The sequence below is a fragment of the Crocodylus porosus genome, unplaced genomic scaffold, assembly GCF_001723895.1.
Source record: "Crocodylus porosus isolate Cpor-Errol unplaced genomic scaffold, CroPor_comp1, whole genome shotgun sequence".
Taxonomy (NCBI): domain Eukaryota; kingdom Metazoa; phylum Chordata; order Crocodylia; family Crocodylidae; genus Crocodylus; species Crocodylus porosus.
The window spans coordinates 12,316,369-12,332,908 of NW_017728928.1; the positions used below are offsets into that span (position 1 = coordinate 12,316,369).

General features: G+C 47.9%; 2 protein-coding genes across 11 annotated transcripts in view; one reads left to right on the forward strand and one right to left on the reverse strand.

Annotated features, from left to right (window-relative positions):
• Nucleotides 1-1,443, forward strand: part of LOC109315072 (unconventional myosin-XVB-like) — a 41,630-nt gene extending 40,187 nt beyond the window's left edge. The window contains exon 44 of the mRNA XM_019542559.1: nucleotides 417-1,443. Coding sequence (XP_019398104.1) covers nucleotides 417-476 — 60 coding nt within the window. The 3' untranslated portion in view covers nucleotides 477-1,443. The remainder of the gene's footprint in view (nucleotides 1-416) is intronic.
• Nucleotides 1,444-2,468: 1,025 nt separating this feature from the next.
• Nucleotides 2,469-16,540, reverse strand: part of RECQL5 (RecQ like helicase 5) — a 46,425-nt gene continuing 32,353 nt past the window's right edge. For 7 of the 10 annotated variants that reach the window (XM_019542562.1, XM_019542561.1, XM_019542565.1 and 4 more), the window contains 12 exons: nucleotides 11,899-12,126; nucleotides 10,784-10,883; nucleotides 10,016-10,052; nucleotides 9,297-9,355; nucleotides 9,072-9,145; nucleotides 8,367-8,460; nucleotides 7,824-7,952; nucleotides 5,994-6,670; nucleotides 5,642-5,717; nucleotides 4,452-4,703; nucleotides 3,836-3,908; nucleotides 2,469-3,690 (listed from right to left, as the gene is read on the reverse strand). In XM_019542562.1, the coding sequence (XP_019398107.1) occupies nucleotides 3,590-3,690; nucleotides 3,836-3,908; nucleotides 4,452-4,703; nucleotides 5,642-5,717; nucleotides 5,994-6,670; nucleotides 7,824-7,952; nucleotides 8,367-8,460; nucleotides 9,072-9,145; nucleotides 9,297-9,355; nucleotides 10,016-10,052; nucleotides 10,784-10,883; nucleotides 11,899-12,126 (1,900 nt within the window). In that variant the 3' untranslated portion in view covers nucleotides 2,469-3,589. Of the gene's footprint in view, nucleotides 3,691-3,835; nucleotides 3,909-4,451; nucleotides 4,704-5,641; nucleotides 5,718-5,993; nucleotides 6,671-7,823; nucleotides 7,953-8,366; nucleotides 8,461-9,071; nucleotides 9,146-9,296; nucleotides 9,356-9,958; nucleotides 10,207-10,783; nucleotides 10,884-11,898; nucleotides 12,127-16,540 lie in introns of those variants that run through there. The other 3 variants (XR_002102420.1, XM_019542569.1, XM_019542568.1) reach the window with 3 other exon arrangements.

Here is a 16,540-nt window from a genome sequence, read left to right on the forward strand (position 1 = left end):
CTATACAATACATCCTTTGATGGTACAAATGCTGTTGCAACAACATAATATAATGCAGGGTCCAGGTGACAATACAACTATTTCTACCTCCCCAACTACCAGCCCTAGTGGTAAAAAAAAGTCATAAGATTGTCCAGAGAACACAGAGGCGAAGCCTATTGAGCTACATGGGTTCTTAAGACCTGGCTACCCTCTAGGAGAGATCAGGAATAGGGAGAAGACTTTTTCCAAAGGGAAGGTCATGGCAGGGGCAAAGGAAGACAGCAGTTCAAGACCGCAGCCAGTTAAACAGGAGATCAATATAGTCTCTGTCTGCATCTGAATTTCCTCAGCAGTGCCAAAAAAAGCAAGGGGATGAGAAGGGGGCATAAAATGAGTGAAGCAGAACTTACTCAAGCTGGTTTCTATCTTGACAGGCTAAAGAAATGTATCAAACGATCTCCATCATCTTGGATGAGGGAGAATTTCAGCCTTAGAGACGCATGCCAGCCCTCCCTTTCCTTCAGCTCTGGACACCACATCAGCACTCCTGGCATGAGCTCCGACAGGGTTCGGAGGTGCCCTCCCTTCCCTGCTGCCCAGGATTGTCATCACATTGGAGTTCTATCTTCTATCCTGCCTCACTACAACTCTGAACAGCCTCCCCTCGTGCACCCTCTCATCTCTTCATACCATAGAGATGGTTTGCCTGTCAGCTGCCTTCACCGTCTGCTGGAGTTGTAGAGGTGCCCCACCCAGTAAACCTGGCTTCCAGAAAGCGGAACAAGATTCGCTCTTTTCCCCGGGCTCTAAGCCCCACTCGTAGAACAGCTAAGCAGGTGCAAGTAAGGAAGGGAAAGGCCAGTGATGTCGGGAAACTGCAGGGGGCAGCATCCCCCCCATGCCAACTAATCTCTTAAATAGTAACAGCAACAGAGACTGGTGCTTTTCAGAGACTTTGCATCCCAAGGAGAAACCAAGGCTCAGATATGACTGCATTTGTGGGGAGTGAAGTGCGAGAGACCAGCCCCTACTCCACCCTGAAGTGCAAGAACTGCCCTGGCCCAGAGTCCTACCAACAGAAACCTGCCTGAAAGCATCCCCATGACTTGCAGGACAGATCAGTGTTAATACACAATCATGGCACCTGCCAAGGCAGAGGTTGGGTTGCATTGGTAAGAAAGTTTACTGCTAAATTGGTTTACTATTAACTGTACAGTATATGCTGCTTTTTCCTTCTAACATAGCCCTCACTTAGAATTGAGATACAACATCTGTGGATACCTGAGTTCTTAGCTTATCTGCCCACTGGAATATGATGGATTGGGGGAAAAAAATGCAAGGTCCTTAATTTATTTTTATTACTCTGGATTTCCAACTGGACTCATGAGGTTTATGCTTCTGCAGAAGCAAAATGAAAAAGTTTTGTAGTTGCTAAAGAGTAAGTTTATTAAAACTAGTAACCGCATAATACAGACACGTGCATTGCCTTAGGGCTAAGAAGCACCTGCTTCAGGGGAGGGTGGGAAAATATAAGCAGGAGGAGTGGAATGTGGACTGTGGACTTAGTTACAACCGGACAAAGGCAAGGGCTGCTGGGAGATGAGCGTGCACATTTTCAGCTGGTAGAGCTGGGAATTGCTGCTGGCCTTACCCTGCCTTCTCCTAGTGCCCTGGAATGAGCAGGTGCAGCCCTTGTGGCAGCAGAGACGAGGGGAAGAAGTACTGCTGTGGACAGCAGAGGTAAGACAGTCTGAGCAGCTTTGCACATCTTTCTCTGATGGCTGAAAGGCCCTTAAGAGCTTATAAGAGAACTGGAAGGAGAGTGTGCCTGCAGAGAGCAGGTTACCACAGTAGCACTGCAGTGCATGACACTAACCTAGAGCACCTCGGAGGGCTGCAGCAAGGCAGATAATCAGCCAGCAGCACAACTTCTCTGCTTAGAGATCTTGGCTAACTCCAACAGTGCAATCTCTACTCACCTGAAGAGTTCGGTGGGACCTTTAACTGCAATGCCAAGCAATGATCTAAGGCCATGGCTGAAAGATCCTAGCATATGGTGAACTGTACCCCACACAACTTTGTGCAAGACAAACGGCTGACACAACTGGGATGTGAACCCGCAGTACAGGCGTGGTTCTAGCACAAGGAGCAAGGTTGCAGGTAGGAGTATTGTGTGGGACCCAGCACCAGCTCCTGCTCAGTTCTGCACACCCCGCAAACCTTACTCTAGGCTAGGGAGTTTCTATGGCAAACTTTAGGCCCACTGCAGAGTGCCATTTCCTGCTACCTGATCCGAATCCAGTATTCATAAGGGGGAGAGAATCTAGTTTTTCCTTCCAGCAGACATTACCTTTCAGTTCCCTAAGGGCCTAAGCTCTTCTTACCTCTTCATTCACCATATGACACCTCTTGCATGGTCAACAACAAATACATTTCAGTAACAGAATAATGTTCTGTGTAAAATGAAACAGCAAGAACTAAGAAAAGAGCCTGTAGCAACAGTCATTATTTATTATCAGTTTGTCACGTACCCTTCAGTACATATAAAAAGCCCAGTTTCCCCAGGTACAAGCTACTTGAAGCTCATTCCTCTCCTGGCTTCTCAAGCAGTGGGTCAGTCTAGTGGCACTATCTTCTCTAGACAAACAAAGGCAGAACCCAACAAAACACCAATGTTCCTGGGAGCCAGGTTAAGACTTACTGGCTCCTTCCACTTCAGGGCCTTGTGCAGATAGAGGAGCTCCTAGCATACTCACAACAGTGGGTATCTAGTCAGCATCACTCTCTATATTGCAGTCCCTAGGTTAGGCACAGCTAGTTGATATGGCTTTTAGGAAAATGCTGGGGGGGAAAAAAGTCACCCGCTTTGATGCCAACCCCTTATAAACACAACCATTTGGGGAGGTTAATACTGAGAGAGCAGCCAGTCAGTCTATTATAGGGCAGTAATGCCCAATTTGTATTTAAAAGGGCAGACAGAACTACCAGCAATAAATTAAATCCAGGCTTAAAAGAAACAAACACAAATGAAAAAAAGACCTATTAGGGCCCCTGGTTCTAGCTGCTGCAGGGTAGAACTGTTTTCTCTTTCCCTTAGAGTAAGTGTCAGGAACATGGCTGTCATCTTCCATCAGTACAAACCCTGAGCAAAACACATGCAGCTGAGTTCTCAGCATAAGGCTTCTTTTGGTAAAAATTTAAATAAAGTTGGGGGTGGGGAAACACTGCCAGGGAGCAGCAGCAGCAGCAGCAGCATCCCAGCCACATCCATCTCCACCACAGCCTGCAGTTCTAAAGCCCTTCTCAAACCACAGTGGGAAGCAGAGGTGGGGGGCATCACAGAGCACGCGAGGAGAGCAGCATTAACGATGGCAGACCTCCAAGCAAGGGCTGACAAAGATGGCATCGTCTCTTCCTTGCTGGAGAATGCCTGCAGGCAAAACCACAAGGGTTGCTTTCCTAGAGATGATGTCAGGGCCACCAAGGTGGCAGAGATTCAAAGAACCAAAAAGCAGCACGGCTGGAAAGCTCCCCTCTGCATCTCCATGAAACTCCTTGGAGTCCAGTGACCACAGGCAGGAATGGAACCAGCAGAAGAGCAGGGGGATCATCTCTCCAAACTGGACAGCTCCTGCCAGTCTGCCTCGTTTTCACACTTGACCCTTGTTTTGAAAAACTCCTTGATGAGTCTTTGTGCTTCTTCTTTAACTGCAGAGAGAGGATAAGGCCCCTTTGAAGAGACAATCCTGTACCACCCCTTGCCCCAGCTGGGTCCAACATTCTCCTTACTTTGAGAGAGCAGTAACCCATTTAGCACCTAAGACACCCCATTTACCAACAGCAGCCAACTCACCTGTCTTGCGGATGGGGTTCTTCTCTTCAGTTAGTAAGTGAGAGAGGTGTCGGGCAAACCCCTTAAATAGATCCTGAAGTGTAGAGGAAGAAGCAGAGAGCAATGGTCACTTGCTGCTGAAACCATCACCATGTCAAGCATGAACATTTCTAAGTTGTCCAGCACCTAACACGATGCAGGTGAAGCATTAAGAGTATATTATTTGGACTGCGCTTGTCTACAGAACAAAACTGGAGACCCATTACACTATGCTCTTTGTGTGTATACACATATAGGTTGTGTCCTGAAGGTCTTAGCTAGAACAGACTGGAGCCAAACTTTTCAAAATTCAAAAATCTGACAGGACAAACATGACACGGCATCAGGGTCCCAGACACCTCTGGCTACTGTGACTGCATCCTGTCTTTGTCTGTAAGGGAGTTTTGCTTCTTGGGTCATTAAGACAGCTGAACTCCACTCCGGTTGTGCATTATGTTCAACCACCACGTCGCAGGGAGTCCTTACAATCAAACATTAGCAGCCCACTGAGTCCATGCATCCTTTCCACATCCCAAAGCCTTGTCAAGATGCTGCTGCAGTCTCCTCTTGATAGAGGAAGCTATAGACTATGTCTTACCTTGGAAGCAAATTTGCCCCCCTTATAAAACGGGGTCAAATACTTGACGACTATGTCTGCTGTCTCCTTGAGGGACATGCCTTTGATAACTGGCTGGATGGTCTTGGTGGTTCCTTCTTTATCAACCTCTGACAAGCTTGGATCAAAAGTCACCTTCTTCTTTACGGGGCCAACACCTTTGCCCTCTGGCTGGGACAAGATGGAAGATTTGCCCGCTGTCCGCAGCTTCTTTGCTGCGGGGCTCTCCATATCCTAACAACAAAGCAAGAACAGTGCTTGTTCATGCAGCAGTATCAGACCCCCCAAGGCCCACGTTACCTTCAGAGAAACAAGCATCCTTATCCCACCCTGTAATTTCTCACTGAGAGAATATCATGCTGAGATTGATTTGACTGGCTCAATCTCCTTCCGCAGAGATGTGGGAGAGGGGTCATGAAAGAAACCCTCTACGATCGCTACGTTTAGGATTAGCTTCTCTTAAGACCAGTGTATCTAACTTCATACAGGAAAGAGATGGGAAAACTAGTCTGGACAGCTGTAGGGAATGGGTCTCCTGGACAGAACTTAGCTGGACACAGGTTTACTGACAGATTCATGTTGGTGCCCCACGCATGGGAGCAGGTTCTAGAGCAATCACGCATCAAAAATATAGGGCTGGGGGCAGCAAGACTGGACAGTAAGTGCTAACTGCACAGATGCCCACTACTCTCTGGTCCATAAAGGTCAGCCTTGACGGTTTCTCAGTGAAGGCAGCAACCACCATCTTATTTACAGCAACACAGAGGCTGTAAGAAATACTCAGAACCCCCAGCTACTTGCTGCGAGCTTGTACTTAAAGTTAACTATCACCATCCACATTTCATAGAGAGGAAGAAAAACAACCAAAACCATCACAAGCCAGAGGCCTAATTTCCAGACGATCGAGCACAGATAGCTTCAGTATGTTCTGCCCAGAGTTGGTAGTGTTCAGCATCACTACAGTCAGGCCAGAAGCAGCTTACCCAAGTCTTGCAGCACCTCTCGTACTAGATCCTAGGAACTCAGGCTCCCAGTGAGAGCACATGTCTACGCTCTGCTGTAACTGTAACAACTTCATCAGGTGAGTTCAGACCAGGAGGGTCATGCCCAGGGAGACACAGGGTGCAAGTCAAGTGATGAAGAACAGGACAAAAAGACTCATTAAGTCTTACCTCCTCTGGTCCTGGTCTCTTCCCAATCTGACTTTCCCCAGCAGGAGCAATTTCAGCTTCTGTAACAGCTTCAGCACTGTGGGGAAGGAGAGGAGAGGAGGACCAGATCATTTCCTTTGGTTTAATTATTCCTTGACAAGGGCTTTCCAAGTACTGACGGCTTTACCAGAGACTTTTATAGCAAATAACTGCAACTGCACAATGGAGTTTCCCTATCCCCAAGGTGGGGTTTTAATGCATATTCCCACCTCCTCCCAGCACAAAGGGGCTGCCTGAGTTAAACAGCCAAAAAAGCAGATGGGGCAAAGGCCATAGCAGGATTCAACTGAGGCAGAACCTCAGAAGCCCTCACCTGGGTTTAGCATCAGTATCTTGCTCTACTTGCATGGGTGCAGATCCAGAGCCCTGTTCAGTCTCTGAGCTCTCAGTCCTGTCAGTCTTCCTTGACGCAGGGTCCTCTGCCTGGGACTGCCCAAGCACATTCCCTGCTGACACCCTGTTGTCCTCTTGAGCCTCTTTCCTTTGAGGTTCTAGCTTGTCCTGCTTCTCTTCTGGAGAAGAGTGAGGTAGTTCATTCACAGGAGAGCTGCCTCTCTCTGCCAAGATGTGTCCTGAGACTTTTGGTGCTGTTTTGGAAAGGGAGAAGAATTTGGAAATGTCCTGGGATTCTTTTCTTGCTGCTTCTGCCAGCAGCTGCTGCTTCTTGGTGGATTTTGCCTTCTTGGTAAGGCTGTCCGACAGGGAGACTTTGGAATCCTCACTGGGCTGCTGTCCCTTGTTTTCAGGGACTTGTACTGCTCCTCCTGCACTTGTGCATGCTTCCTTGGTCACCTTTTTTTCATTTCCGAAGCCAGCGTCTCCATTACCCAGTCCTGAATTGCATGGGTGGTTGCCTTGTGGGCCTGCACAATCCTTTTCCTCCTCCACCAACTTTGCTTCACTCTCCTCCTTGGTCTTCAGCAGTTCTGAAGCTGTCTGGAACAAGTCAGAACCCCTTCGAAATCCAGCTCCCACCCGCTTGGGCTTGAACTAGAGAAAGGAAGCCAGATGGAGAGAGAGTCAAGGAGGCTGTCATAGGGGGTCCACTCCTGCTTAATAGCCCCATGCCTGCCAACTTCAAATAAAACTTGGCTCCTTCCATCACACACACATATTCCCTCACAGGCAGCTTATTCTGTGTGGACGGCTTATTTTTGAGGCGAGACCTCAGCACTGATGCCAGAGATAGCCTGCTTGGGTTTAAGGAGGGGATGGACAAAGGCTGAATTAATGGCCTCTCCCCACCAAATGAAGAAGAGGCCCCCAAAACAAGGGAACAAGCAATTACTTTAGGCAAAAAATAAGACTGATTCCAAGGCACAAGGGATGAGAGCTGAGTGGGAACACTGGGCACAGAGCTGTGGAGAGTGCCCCATGCTCCATGAAAAAGTGGATGCTACCACAACTCCCACCCTGAGCTTCCTCCTCAGGATCTGACAGGCAGCCACTTTGGCCAGTGCCAGAAGGAGGCTCAGGAGGTCTTGTGACTTTGTGGGGCTACAGGTGGGCAAACACGTAAGAACAGGCTGGTGGAGAAGTGCAGTGCTTCTAAAACCCCCGCTGAGGTTTGGGCTAGAGCCTGCTACATTCTACATGTACCAGGATCTCTGCTTTGCATGCAGTGCAGGTAGCAGGACATATCAGTGCCCTATAGCTAACACAGGGGACACCAGAGCCATAATCCTGCGCAGCAGAGTTCCTGCCAGCACAAGAAATAGCAAGACAAGCTTCCTCCTGCCAAAATGCTTCTTCCCAACCAGTAGAAACCTCTGGAGTGTGGGGTAGTTTAATCCTAGAGTCTCATTCAGTTCCTGGAGCCCCTCAACAGAAGCTACCAAGCAGAGATGCCAGAAAAGGAAATGCACCCACTAGGAAGAATCAGCCAAAGCTACAAAAGATCTTGCAAGAAAAGCTGGCCCACCCCTTATTTTATAATCCCATCTTTATACATGCCCTGCTGGGGCTGCAGCACAAGATCTCACAGCTTAGAAAAAGGCGTGGATGGCTTTTTAGCTAAATCAAGCATTCAGCACTCTCAAGTGGCCAGGTGGCCACCAACTCTTACAACTTCCAGGCAGGAAGGAGGCTTCCATTACCAGCAGGAACCCTGTAATCCTTCTGGGTAGTGCCCTTCCATACTTACCGAATAGACTTGGGATGCTGGGAGAAAACCATCTTCCACTGAGGTTTCTGACTTGGTTTCATGGCTGCTGTTGCTAGTTCCAGCTGAATACAACTCCCCATCCTTTGAGGCTTTGTTGATTTCTGCTACCTGGGGTTGGAAGAGAACAGGAACATTTCCAGAGGCGGGAGTCTTGAAGCTGTCCTCAGTCTCAGCATACCTTGCTCCTGCCTTAAGGGTATGAATTACCCTAAGGCAGCACAAGTTTACCAGCCAGACTAACCAAGGATATTTGTGTGTAATGATGGTGCAGAAAGATCAGGAGAACCTCCTGCCCCTTTTATATCCAAGCCTAGGTTATACACCTGCAGATATTCCCAAACCCATGGATGGGCTCCAAGCTATGTTCTTGCCCTGCACATAGACACGACATGCACAAAGGGAATCGATTTCTTTCTTTCCCCCTTGAGTTGGACACATGCCAGATTACAGATCTAAAACAATGAGGAGCAGGGGGAAACAGCAGCAGCCCCTACCACTTTGCTCCCCCAGCACAGCTCTTACCTTCTTGAGCACAGTTGCCTTGTAGGAGTTGGCCATTTTACTGGTTCTGAACACCTCATACTCCATCTCCACTGCACACGTGTGAGGATCTGACCTGCAACACATACTTCAGTCAAGCCTGGTGGGACACACCTTTGTGCTTGCAAAGAGAGTGCTGAAGTTACTAAAGGGTCTCCCCTAGGGGTGCAGGATTCACATTCTTTGGACCATATGTGGATCAGAGCCAGAGGAAAGAAGGACAGTGATTTAAGCCTGAGGATATTTAAATTCCCTGGTGGTAGCCAGGGAATGGCTTAGTGGAGGTAGTAGGGGGCAGGAGCCAGAATATCTCCTCTGACATACCTAGTTCAGAGCCAACTTTGTGAAGTGCACCGTCTCCCTCCCTCCCTCCCTCCTGGGGTCAGTGAGAAGTGCAACCCCGAGAAATACCCCAAGTTGAGCTAGACAGGAATAACAATGAGTCCTGATTCTCAGTCCTGTGTTTTAAACACCCTTATAAAAAGGGGCCTCGGTGCCATTAAGTAAAGCCGAAATAAACTCTCAAGCCCAGCAAGCCAGAAAGAAAAGAGGGACAAGACTTTGCTTGAGTCTTCCTGTAGAGGCCCAGAGAGCAATCTGCAGATAGTGGTGACAACTGTCATCCCTATGATCTGGCTCAGAGCCAGGAAGGCCTTGCTGCTTTGGACCTCCTTTCACGTTTTATACCCATTTTCTACTGGTGCTGCCTTCTGGTTGCTGCTCAGAGCTTCTTCCAGCATCTTCAGGCAGTGTTCTCGAGCCTAAAGAAAACAACCAGAAGGATATCCTCTTTCAGAAGTGATGCTGCTTTTTTTCCTAACCCTGGACAGCAGGAAAGAGCAGGCAGTAGAGGCAAGGGGTGAGAAGCAAAGGGATGGAAACATCAGTCTGAATTCAAGTGCCTTCTCCTACCTTCACTGTCAGTTTGGAGATCTTCCTGCTGGAGGCATCCTTCAAGGGGCAGCTTTCATCTACCATAGAAGAGATGTATTAAAGAGATGTTTCCGTCTCCCACTCCTTTCCCCATCACCTCCCAGCATGAGGAGAAAGGACATTCTAATGCTTCTTGGACTTGCCTTTCCCACAAGGCCACCAGGGCAGTTACAAAGTTATCCCTTTCCGCGGAGGGGTTACACATTCCAGAAAAACAAGGGAAAGCTGAAGTGAGAGTCTGCTCCCTGGGGTAGGGACCTCTGTCTCTAGTATGAGACCTGCTGCTCTTCACAGCACTCTCAATCCCAGGAAGCACTTCCAAAACATTCAGGCCTAAAGAAAGACAACCTCATTTGAGACAGTCTTTCTTTGCCATTTCTATTGGGCAGGCCAGTTCAAACAGATGAATTCTGTACCTTAGCAAGGGCAAGGCCAGAACTGGACTCGGAACAATTCTTCCAGTAAATCGTTCCACAGCCAGCAGCCCACTGCTCTGAATTAACGCAGGCTCCAGGTACTGGAACCAGCTGTGTCTTCTCTGGATTAGTGAACCAGTTAAGTAATCATTGCTGGTTACCCCTGAACTTGATACTATAGAAGGCACTGGGTTTGAAACAATGGTCAGGGTTCACCTTTCCCAGGGAACTCTCTCCCTGTTGGGGACCCACTGATAAAACAAAAGCGATAGAGAGTTCTACCTGGAGCGACAAAGGCCTCCTTCTCAGGCTCCCTGCCCTGCAGGAACACAGAGATTGGTCAGACATTTCCTTCTCCACTGATGTATATGAAGAACACAGGACACCTCAGATGTAGCTCTTACCACCGTGTTCTGGAGAAGAATAGTGCTCAAATTCTAAAAGGGAGGAGGTGGCAGCAAAAAAGAGAACACCTGGGGAGGGCAATGATTAAGAGTTGCAGTGGAAAGGCCAGACACATGCTGTTGCTATAGATGAGAGAAAGATCAAATGGGAAAAGATGCTCATCTTCTAGGGAGAGAAGAGGCTGACTAGGGCCAAAGTACAATATTGAACAGGCTAAGGAATCAAGAATCCCCTTGACTAGTCCAGGGGAGGGACCAGCTCACGGACAGAGTCAAGGAGAATTTCTTTACATAATATGGTCAGTCCACAAATGAGAAGGAAGAAGGCAGCAAGAGAAGCAATTTACAGAAGCTAGATAGAGCAGCAACACATACACAGGAGTGAGTAGCAACAGCTGCTATTCAGGAGCTGGGATAAAACGGCCATTAATAACAGAGTGCTAATGCTAACAGGAAGCACCCCCTAACCGCCCGAGCTAAAACTAGGGCACGGGGCTCCCAGGCTCCATTTCTAGGGCTAGTATCAACTCCTTGTGCATTGTGATCTCGGGCTAGTCACTAAACCTCTTTATGACACCAGGTGTAGGTGGCTGAAAGTCATCTGCACTGGCCCTGCCAGGCACTGAGCTTGTGGATCTCACCTCACCTTGCGCAGACTCATCTGCTTCTTGTAGAAGTTGTTCCACTCCCGTTTCCGACTCTCCTCGCTGGCTTCATCCCCACTCCCACCACTGCCTTCATCATACCTGGGAAAACAGGAGAGTTAGGAGAGGGATAAAAAGCCCTGTGGAGGCAGCTGTAGGTGCAAAATGCTCAAAACCTGGCTCACCTCAATTATTTTTTCAAAAAAACCTCATGTATGCAGAACTCCACTGAGGGCTGTGCTATTGCGGATTACTTTTCAGTTACTGAAAGGGTCAAAGGACATGCATCGGAAATTACTATGGAGTAGCTGATACATTGTAAACCCTTTCCTTCATTCACCTCCTAGCAGCTTGTTCATTTGCCTGGGCTTTTAGGGCTTCTTCTTCCACCCCTCCTCAAGCTGAACAATATTTTCTCCCATTAAAAGGCCTACCAAAAAAATCAATGGGCTAACTAACAGCGCAACAAACAGCTCCCAATCACCAGAGGAACGAAGAACAAACAGTGCTGCAGATTGAGACAGCTGCCCAGGTAGAAGTGCAGAGGGACCGAGGCTTGACAACACAATAGCTGCAGCCCCTCAGTGCTACCCACCTTTCATTTAAACACAAAATCGCTTTGTGCCAGGAAAAATACCTCGTGTGCGCTCAGCACCAGCACCCAATGCTGAGAGCACTTCACAGATTCACCCCACATCTCCACGTTTCCATAGACAAAGAGGTTAAGCAACTCACTTAGGCCATACTAGGACTAAGCCCTAAATGTGTGATTGGAGTCTCTCTAACAGTTAGTGGCCTGCTTCAAACAGACCTTTTTTAGGTCAGTTCCCTGAACCACCATACTTCCTGTGGGGCAGTCAGTTGTTCTCGGGTCAGCCAGAACAGCTTCTGGCTCCTGGGGACATAAATTCGAGGAAGGCAGCCAAAGCCTGAGGAAAAACAAATTCCAGTCCCCGATGCCAGAAGTTACAGGAAAACGCTACACAAACATCTGCTGAAAACAGGAGCAGCTGGGCTGGCAGCAGGGGAGGTCGAGGAGGGGCCCCACTCTCTCCGGCATAGTTGGCTGCAGTCTCAGGGAGGCCGAGCTATCGAGTTCTGCTATTGAACTGCCTACCTGACAAAGCCTCCATAGCCTCTCCTCCCTCCTTCGTACAGCTCCGGGTCGTAGGTGCCCCGAGACGAACCCGCAGGCCCAATGCAGGTTTTGCTCCAGTTGTTGCTGCAGCACTCCAGTGAGTCCAGCTGCTTTTTCACTGCTCCTGGGTTCTTACAGTAATCGCAGCTCTTGTTACAAGGTGGGATGGCATCTCCAAAGTATTTTGCTATTGCAGCATGGCGACAGCTAAGGATAAGGGAGAGGAAGGGATCAGGACATGCTGAGAACAAACTGCCACCCCCTTTCAACAACCTAAAAGGTTAGGATGGGTCTGAGATAATACCTATCCAGATCACTTGTACACACATCCTCAGGATTTTGGATACATCTACAGATCTCATGCTGATGAGCTGTTCATTTTACAGCCTCATGGTCTGAAGATGACCCAAGCCAACATATTTCCCCACGTACAAAAGAAAAGCATTGCAGAAAGAAACTGTGGCCAAGACCACATAGAAAGGAGGGGCAGAGGATGACAGAGCAATTTTGCCCCCAGTTAGCATTTTGGATTAGGAAATCCTGGCAGCCAGAACATGGCCAAGACTCCAACAAGCATAAAAACAAGCAATAACCACCCCCACAGCCCCTCTGCTCCCACAATATTGTGCAACCAGTTCTATGAACCAGCAACTAGATTTTCCCAGACTCTTCAAAGTTTCTGGCAATTCTTTAGAAGCTCAGGATATGGACCTGTTACAGTAACATGGAAAGATTCGCTCTGGCAACACAGGCATGGGAACAATCCCAAACCCAGAACATCCCACACCTGAACTTAGGGAAGGCACCATCTGATTTGGCTGGAAAGAGAAAGAGGGAGACGAGACAAGATGAGACGAGTCATTTGTAGCTGGCAGGGAGCAAGGAGATTTTTTTTAAGTTAGATCACAATAACTGAGCAACCAGACTAGGGCTGCTAGGAAAGGAGGAGATGAGGGGGGGTTACCTAAACAGCATATAAAAATTAAAAGGAGACAAGAGCATGTTCAGACATTTGCTTCCTGTGTACAGGAGTAGTTCTTTTCCTATAACCTTGTCTGCTTATTCATAAGATGCCTGAGAGCAACTGGTAATTCTAACGTATCTGTGGGGTGGATAGCAGCCCCTGCACAAAATACATGGTGCGCCTCACACATGGAGTAGAATTTAAAGCCCCCCCCAAGAACCCTTTTTCTGAACAGGCAAGCGTCATCTGCTGAACAAGCCAAGTGTATGCACGGGCACGTGCAACCGTCTCAGAGAAAAACTCTAAGTGCACTGGTGTATGTAAGCTCACGTAGTCAGTTCCTGGGTGGTTAAGCAGTGAAACAGGCTACCTAGAGAAACTGTGAAATCTCCATCCTTGGAAGTTTTCAAGAGCAGGTTAGAAAGATGCTTGGCCAGACTGGTTTAGTCAGGGATAATGCTGTCTTGAGGAGGGGGCTGAACTAGATGACCTTGCAAAGTCCCTTCCAGCCCTACCTTCCTGTGATCCTATAGTACTATTTTAATATATATCACAATACAATTCAAAGTAGACCAGGCATATTAGCATTCCCCCAGAGGACAGCATTCAAAGTGGTTGCTTCATCTCTTCTAAAGAGTTTACCAGAGCCCGGCTCAACAGCGCTACAAGGATGTTCTGGCTCTTTGACTCCATAACAAAGTCTGCAGGAGTTGGGAAATGCAAAAGCTGAATTTCCAACAGCACTAGCTCAGCCACCTTGAAAATCCTGTACTTCTACCTTGCACCGTTTTCTGACACTGGTGCTCCACAGTTTGAATAGGAAGAGGACAGCGGGCTGCTAGGGCAGTATGGCTGCTAGAACAGCCGTTTCTCATGAATTGCTGATTTAGTTGGTCTAAAACAGCAGTTCCCAACGTGTGCGTGTCCAAGGGCACATGTGAATTTAAAAGAAAATGCGGCGGGCGCCAACATGAATATTAACATTTAGAGCTGAGATCAATCCAATCTTCTCATCCATTACTTAAAACTGCATTAGATCTGCAACTTCAAAATGCAGCTTCCCTTTTCTTACAAAAATATTTAAGTAGAAATTATTTGTTGGAATAATGATTTTTACTGATTGTGAAAATGCATGCGGGCACCTGAATAAAGCACTGGGGGTGCCACGGTGCCCATGGGCACCGCACTGGGAACCGCTGGTCTAAAAGGAACCTTCATCTCTGTGTCTCCTGACCTGCTGTGCTCTCAGCAGCGAAACAAAGATGCCTGACTGGTGATTTTGCGTTTGACTACTCAGAGAAACCGCGCACACAAGTTCAGATGTTTTGACAGTTCCCTTACCACGGTCCTTGTAAGCTTTGTGCTCTAACCTCATCTGAGTCACTGACAGGTCTTTCAAGTTGTACCAGCTGGGCCTCGCCCTCTGACGCCAACAGCACACATTTGGCTAATTGCAAATATACAGACGGCAGTGCTGAAATATGCAGCTGGAGAAGTTTTCTTGAGACGCCATTTTCAAATAGTCATAACCACTTGTCAAAAGAAAAGCCCTTCAGTGAGGGCTAGACATTTAGCAAGTTTCAATCAGAGCTCCTTTGGCTATAAAAAGAGATGAAAAGGTGGAATGCAAATATTTTTTAAAGAGGAACCATTTCTTTCCTTGTCCTTCAGTTGGAAACTTTGATGGGGATTTTACTCAAAAGCTCCCCTTATAACGCTTTTTAGGGCCCTATCTTGTCCTGATTAAGTCCCTACAGTGGTAGGCACTGTACAAAAACAGGGCAAGATGACTGTCAAACTAAGTGCTTTGAATTTTCAGCTGGTGTCTAATTCCACCTTCTAGTTGCAGTCCCTCGAAACAGCTGACGACATACGGTACAATTCAGCTGTCTGGTACACAGCTGCAGCAAACTTGCTGCATGGGGCACCTGCAAAGCAAAGCAACCTTCAGTAAGCCTTACACAAATGATTTGAGAAGGTAATTATTGAATTACAAGAGCTGGGGCATTTTCTCCTCTACCAGAAGTGCTTGGGGTTGGTAGAGCAGCTCGAGCTGCTGAACGGTTGCAGAAGAAATAGATCCAAGGAAAAATTTGCTCCATAAGAAACTCTCTCTCTGGGGCAAGTCAGGACATGCCAGTGACCTGAATGGGGACAAAAACACAGCTGCTATAAAAAACAGGTGCATGGAGCAAGACAGGATTGCTTTCTCTAGAGGAATTTAAAGAGTAGCAAGTGGATCGAGGCATTTCAAAAAGCGTCCGCACAATGGCTGGCTGTTCACGAACAAGCGCAGCGCAGGGGGGTTAATTTATCAAGCATAAGAAAACCTCAGGAGCTGGTGAATAAGAAAAAGCAGCAGGCCACTGGCAAGCACAGTGCCCCAGTAATGGAGCGAGTGTGTCAGGAGGCGGCCAGCGCGACACAGGTAAAGCAGGCTGAACAGTGAAGCAGTTGTGCTGTACAGTCCAGGTTACTGGAAGATACAGAAAGGCTACTACAAAGATGGCTTTATATCCCTCTGCACAGCAGCACTGATTCATTTTGGGTCTTGTATTCAAAGAAAGGGTTCCTTTCACAACTGGCAGCGGTGGGGGGGAAGACGCATTTGATTTTCTCTCCCTGCCTTTCCAAAGGAACTGCTGAAGCTGGCTGCCCAGCCGGGGCCACATGGTTACAGAAATGTCACAGGGCGGCTGCGACTTAGTCCTTTGTTCCCTAAAAATCAAGGGGAGGCATTATTTTCTCATTAGTCTGACACCCCCTTCCTGCTCAGCTCGGAGTCAGTTGTGACACACACAGCGGATGGCCACCGTCCTTCTCTCCCCTCAGTGCTTGTGCGACCGACAAAGGAGGAAAGATGTTTCACGCGGATTTAATCCATACAGCCAAGGTGCAGGATTTCTCACGGGACTGATGCAACTATGTCCGGAGGGCCTCTGAAGTCACCAGCGTTCAATGGACATTTGCAATCCCTCACCTGCCTATTGCAGATATAAACCCAAGCGTTCAAGCTTCACTACAATCTCTGGTAGTTGCTAGTAACATACTGCTTCAGGTGAAGAAAGATATCTCACTCGCCATGCATTTTCCATGGTGGGAAAGCCCTCTACAGGCCTATATGATGATAATTTATGCCCATCATCTCAGCTTCCACCGTTAGATGTCCCAGAACTATCCAGAGAAGTCTTCATCTCCCCCTGGAAAGAATCCCACAGGCCGTCTAGATGCCTTTAGTTTTTTCTAGGTGCAGTCATTTTTCATTATATTAAATTGCCCCCTCCTTGTATTAAGGGCCAGGATGACAAGCAAATACTGACGGGGTTTCCATTGCAAATCGCCCTGCTGAAAACTTATCACTGCAGACCAGGAGGGTGGATGCTTACAGCTGTTTAGTGCCCTGACTTCTTTATGCTATCTGCTTTTATCTGCTGCCAAAGAAGTTTCGACCTCCTACTCATCAACTTGGGGCAAACGATCTACCAAGGGAGCACAGGTCTTCCTCTAAAAATCAAATGGGCTCTCAAGGCAGTACGTACAACACGGCAGACAGTCTCCCACGATCTGTTGAGCTAGTACTTGCAGCTATTGCCCCTAACTGGAGAACGCCATCAAGACAGTCTGTTCATAGAAAGGTCACATAGGAAAAATTATTTA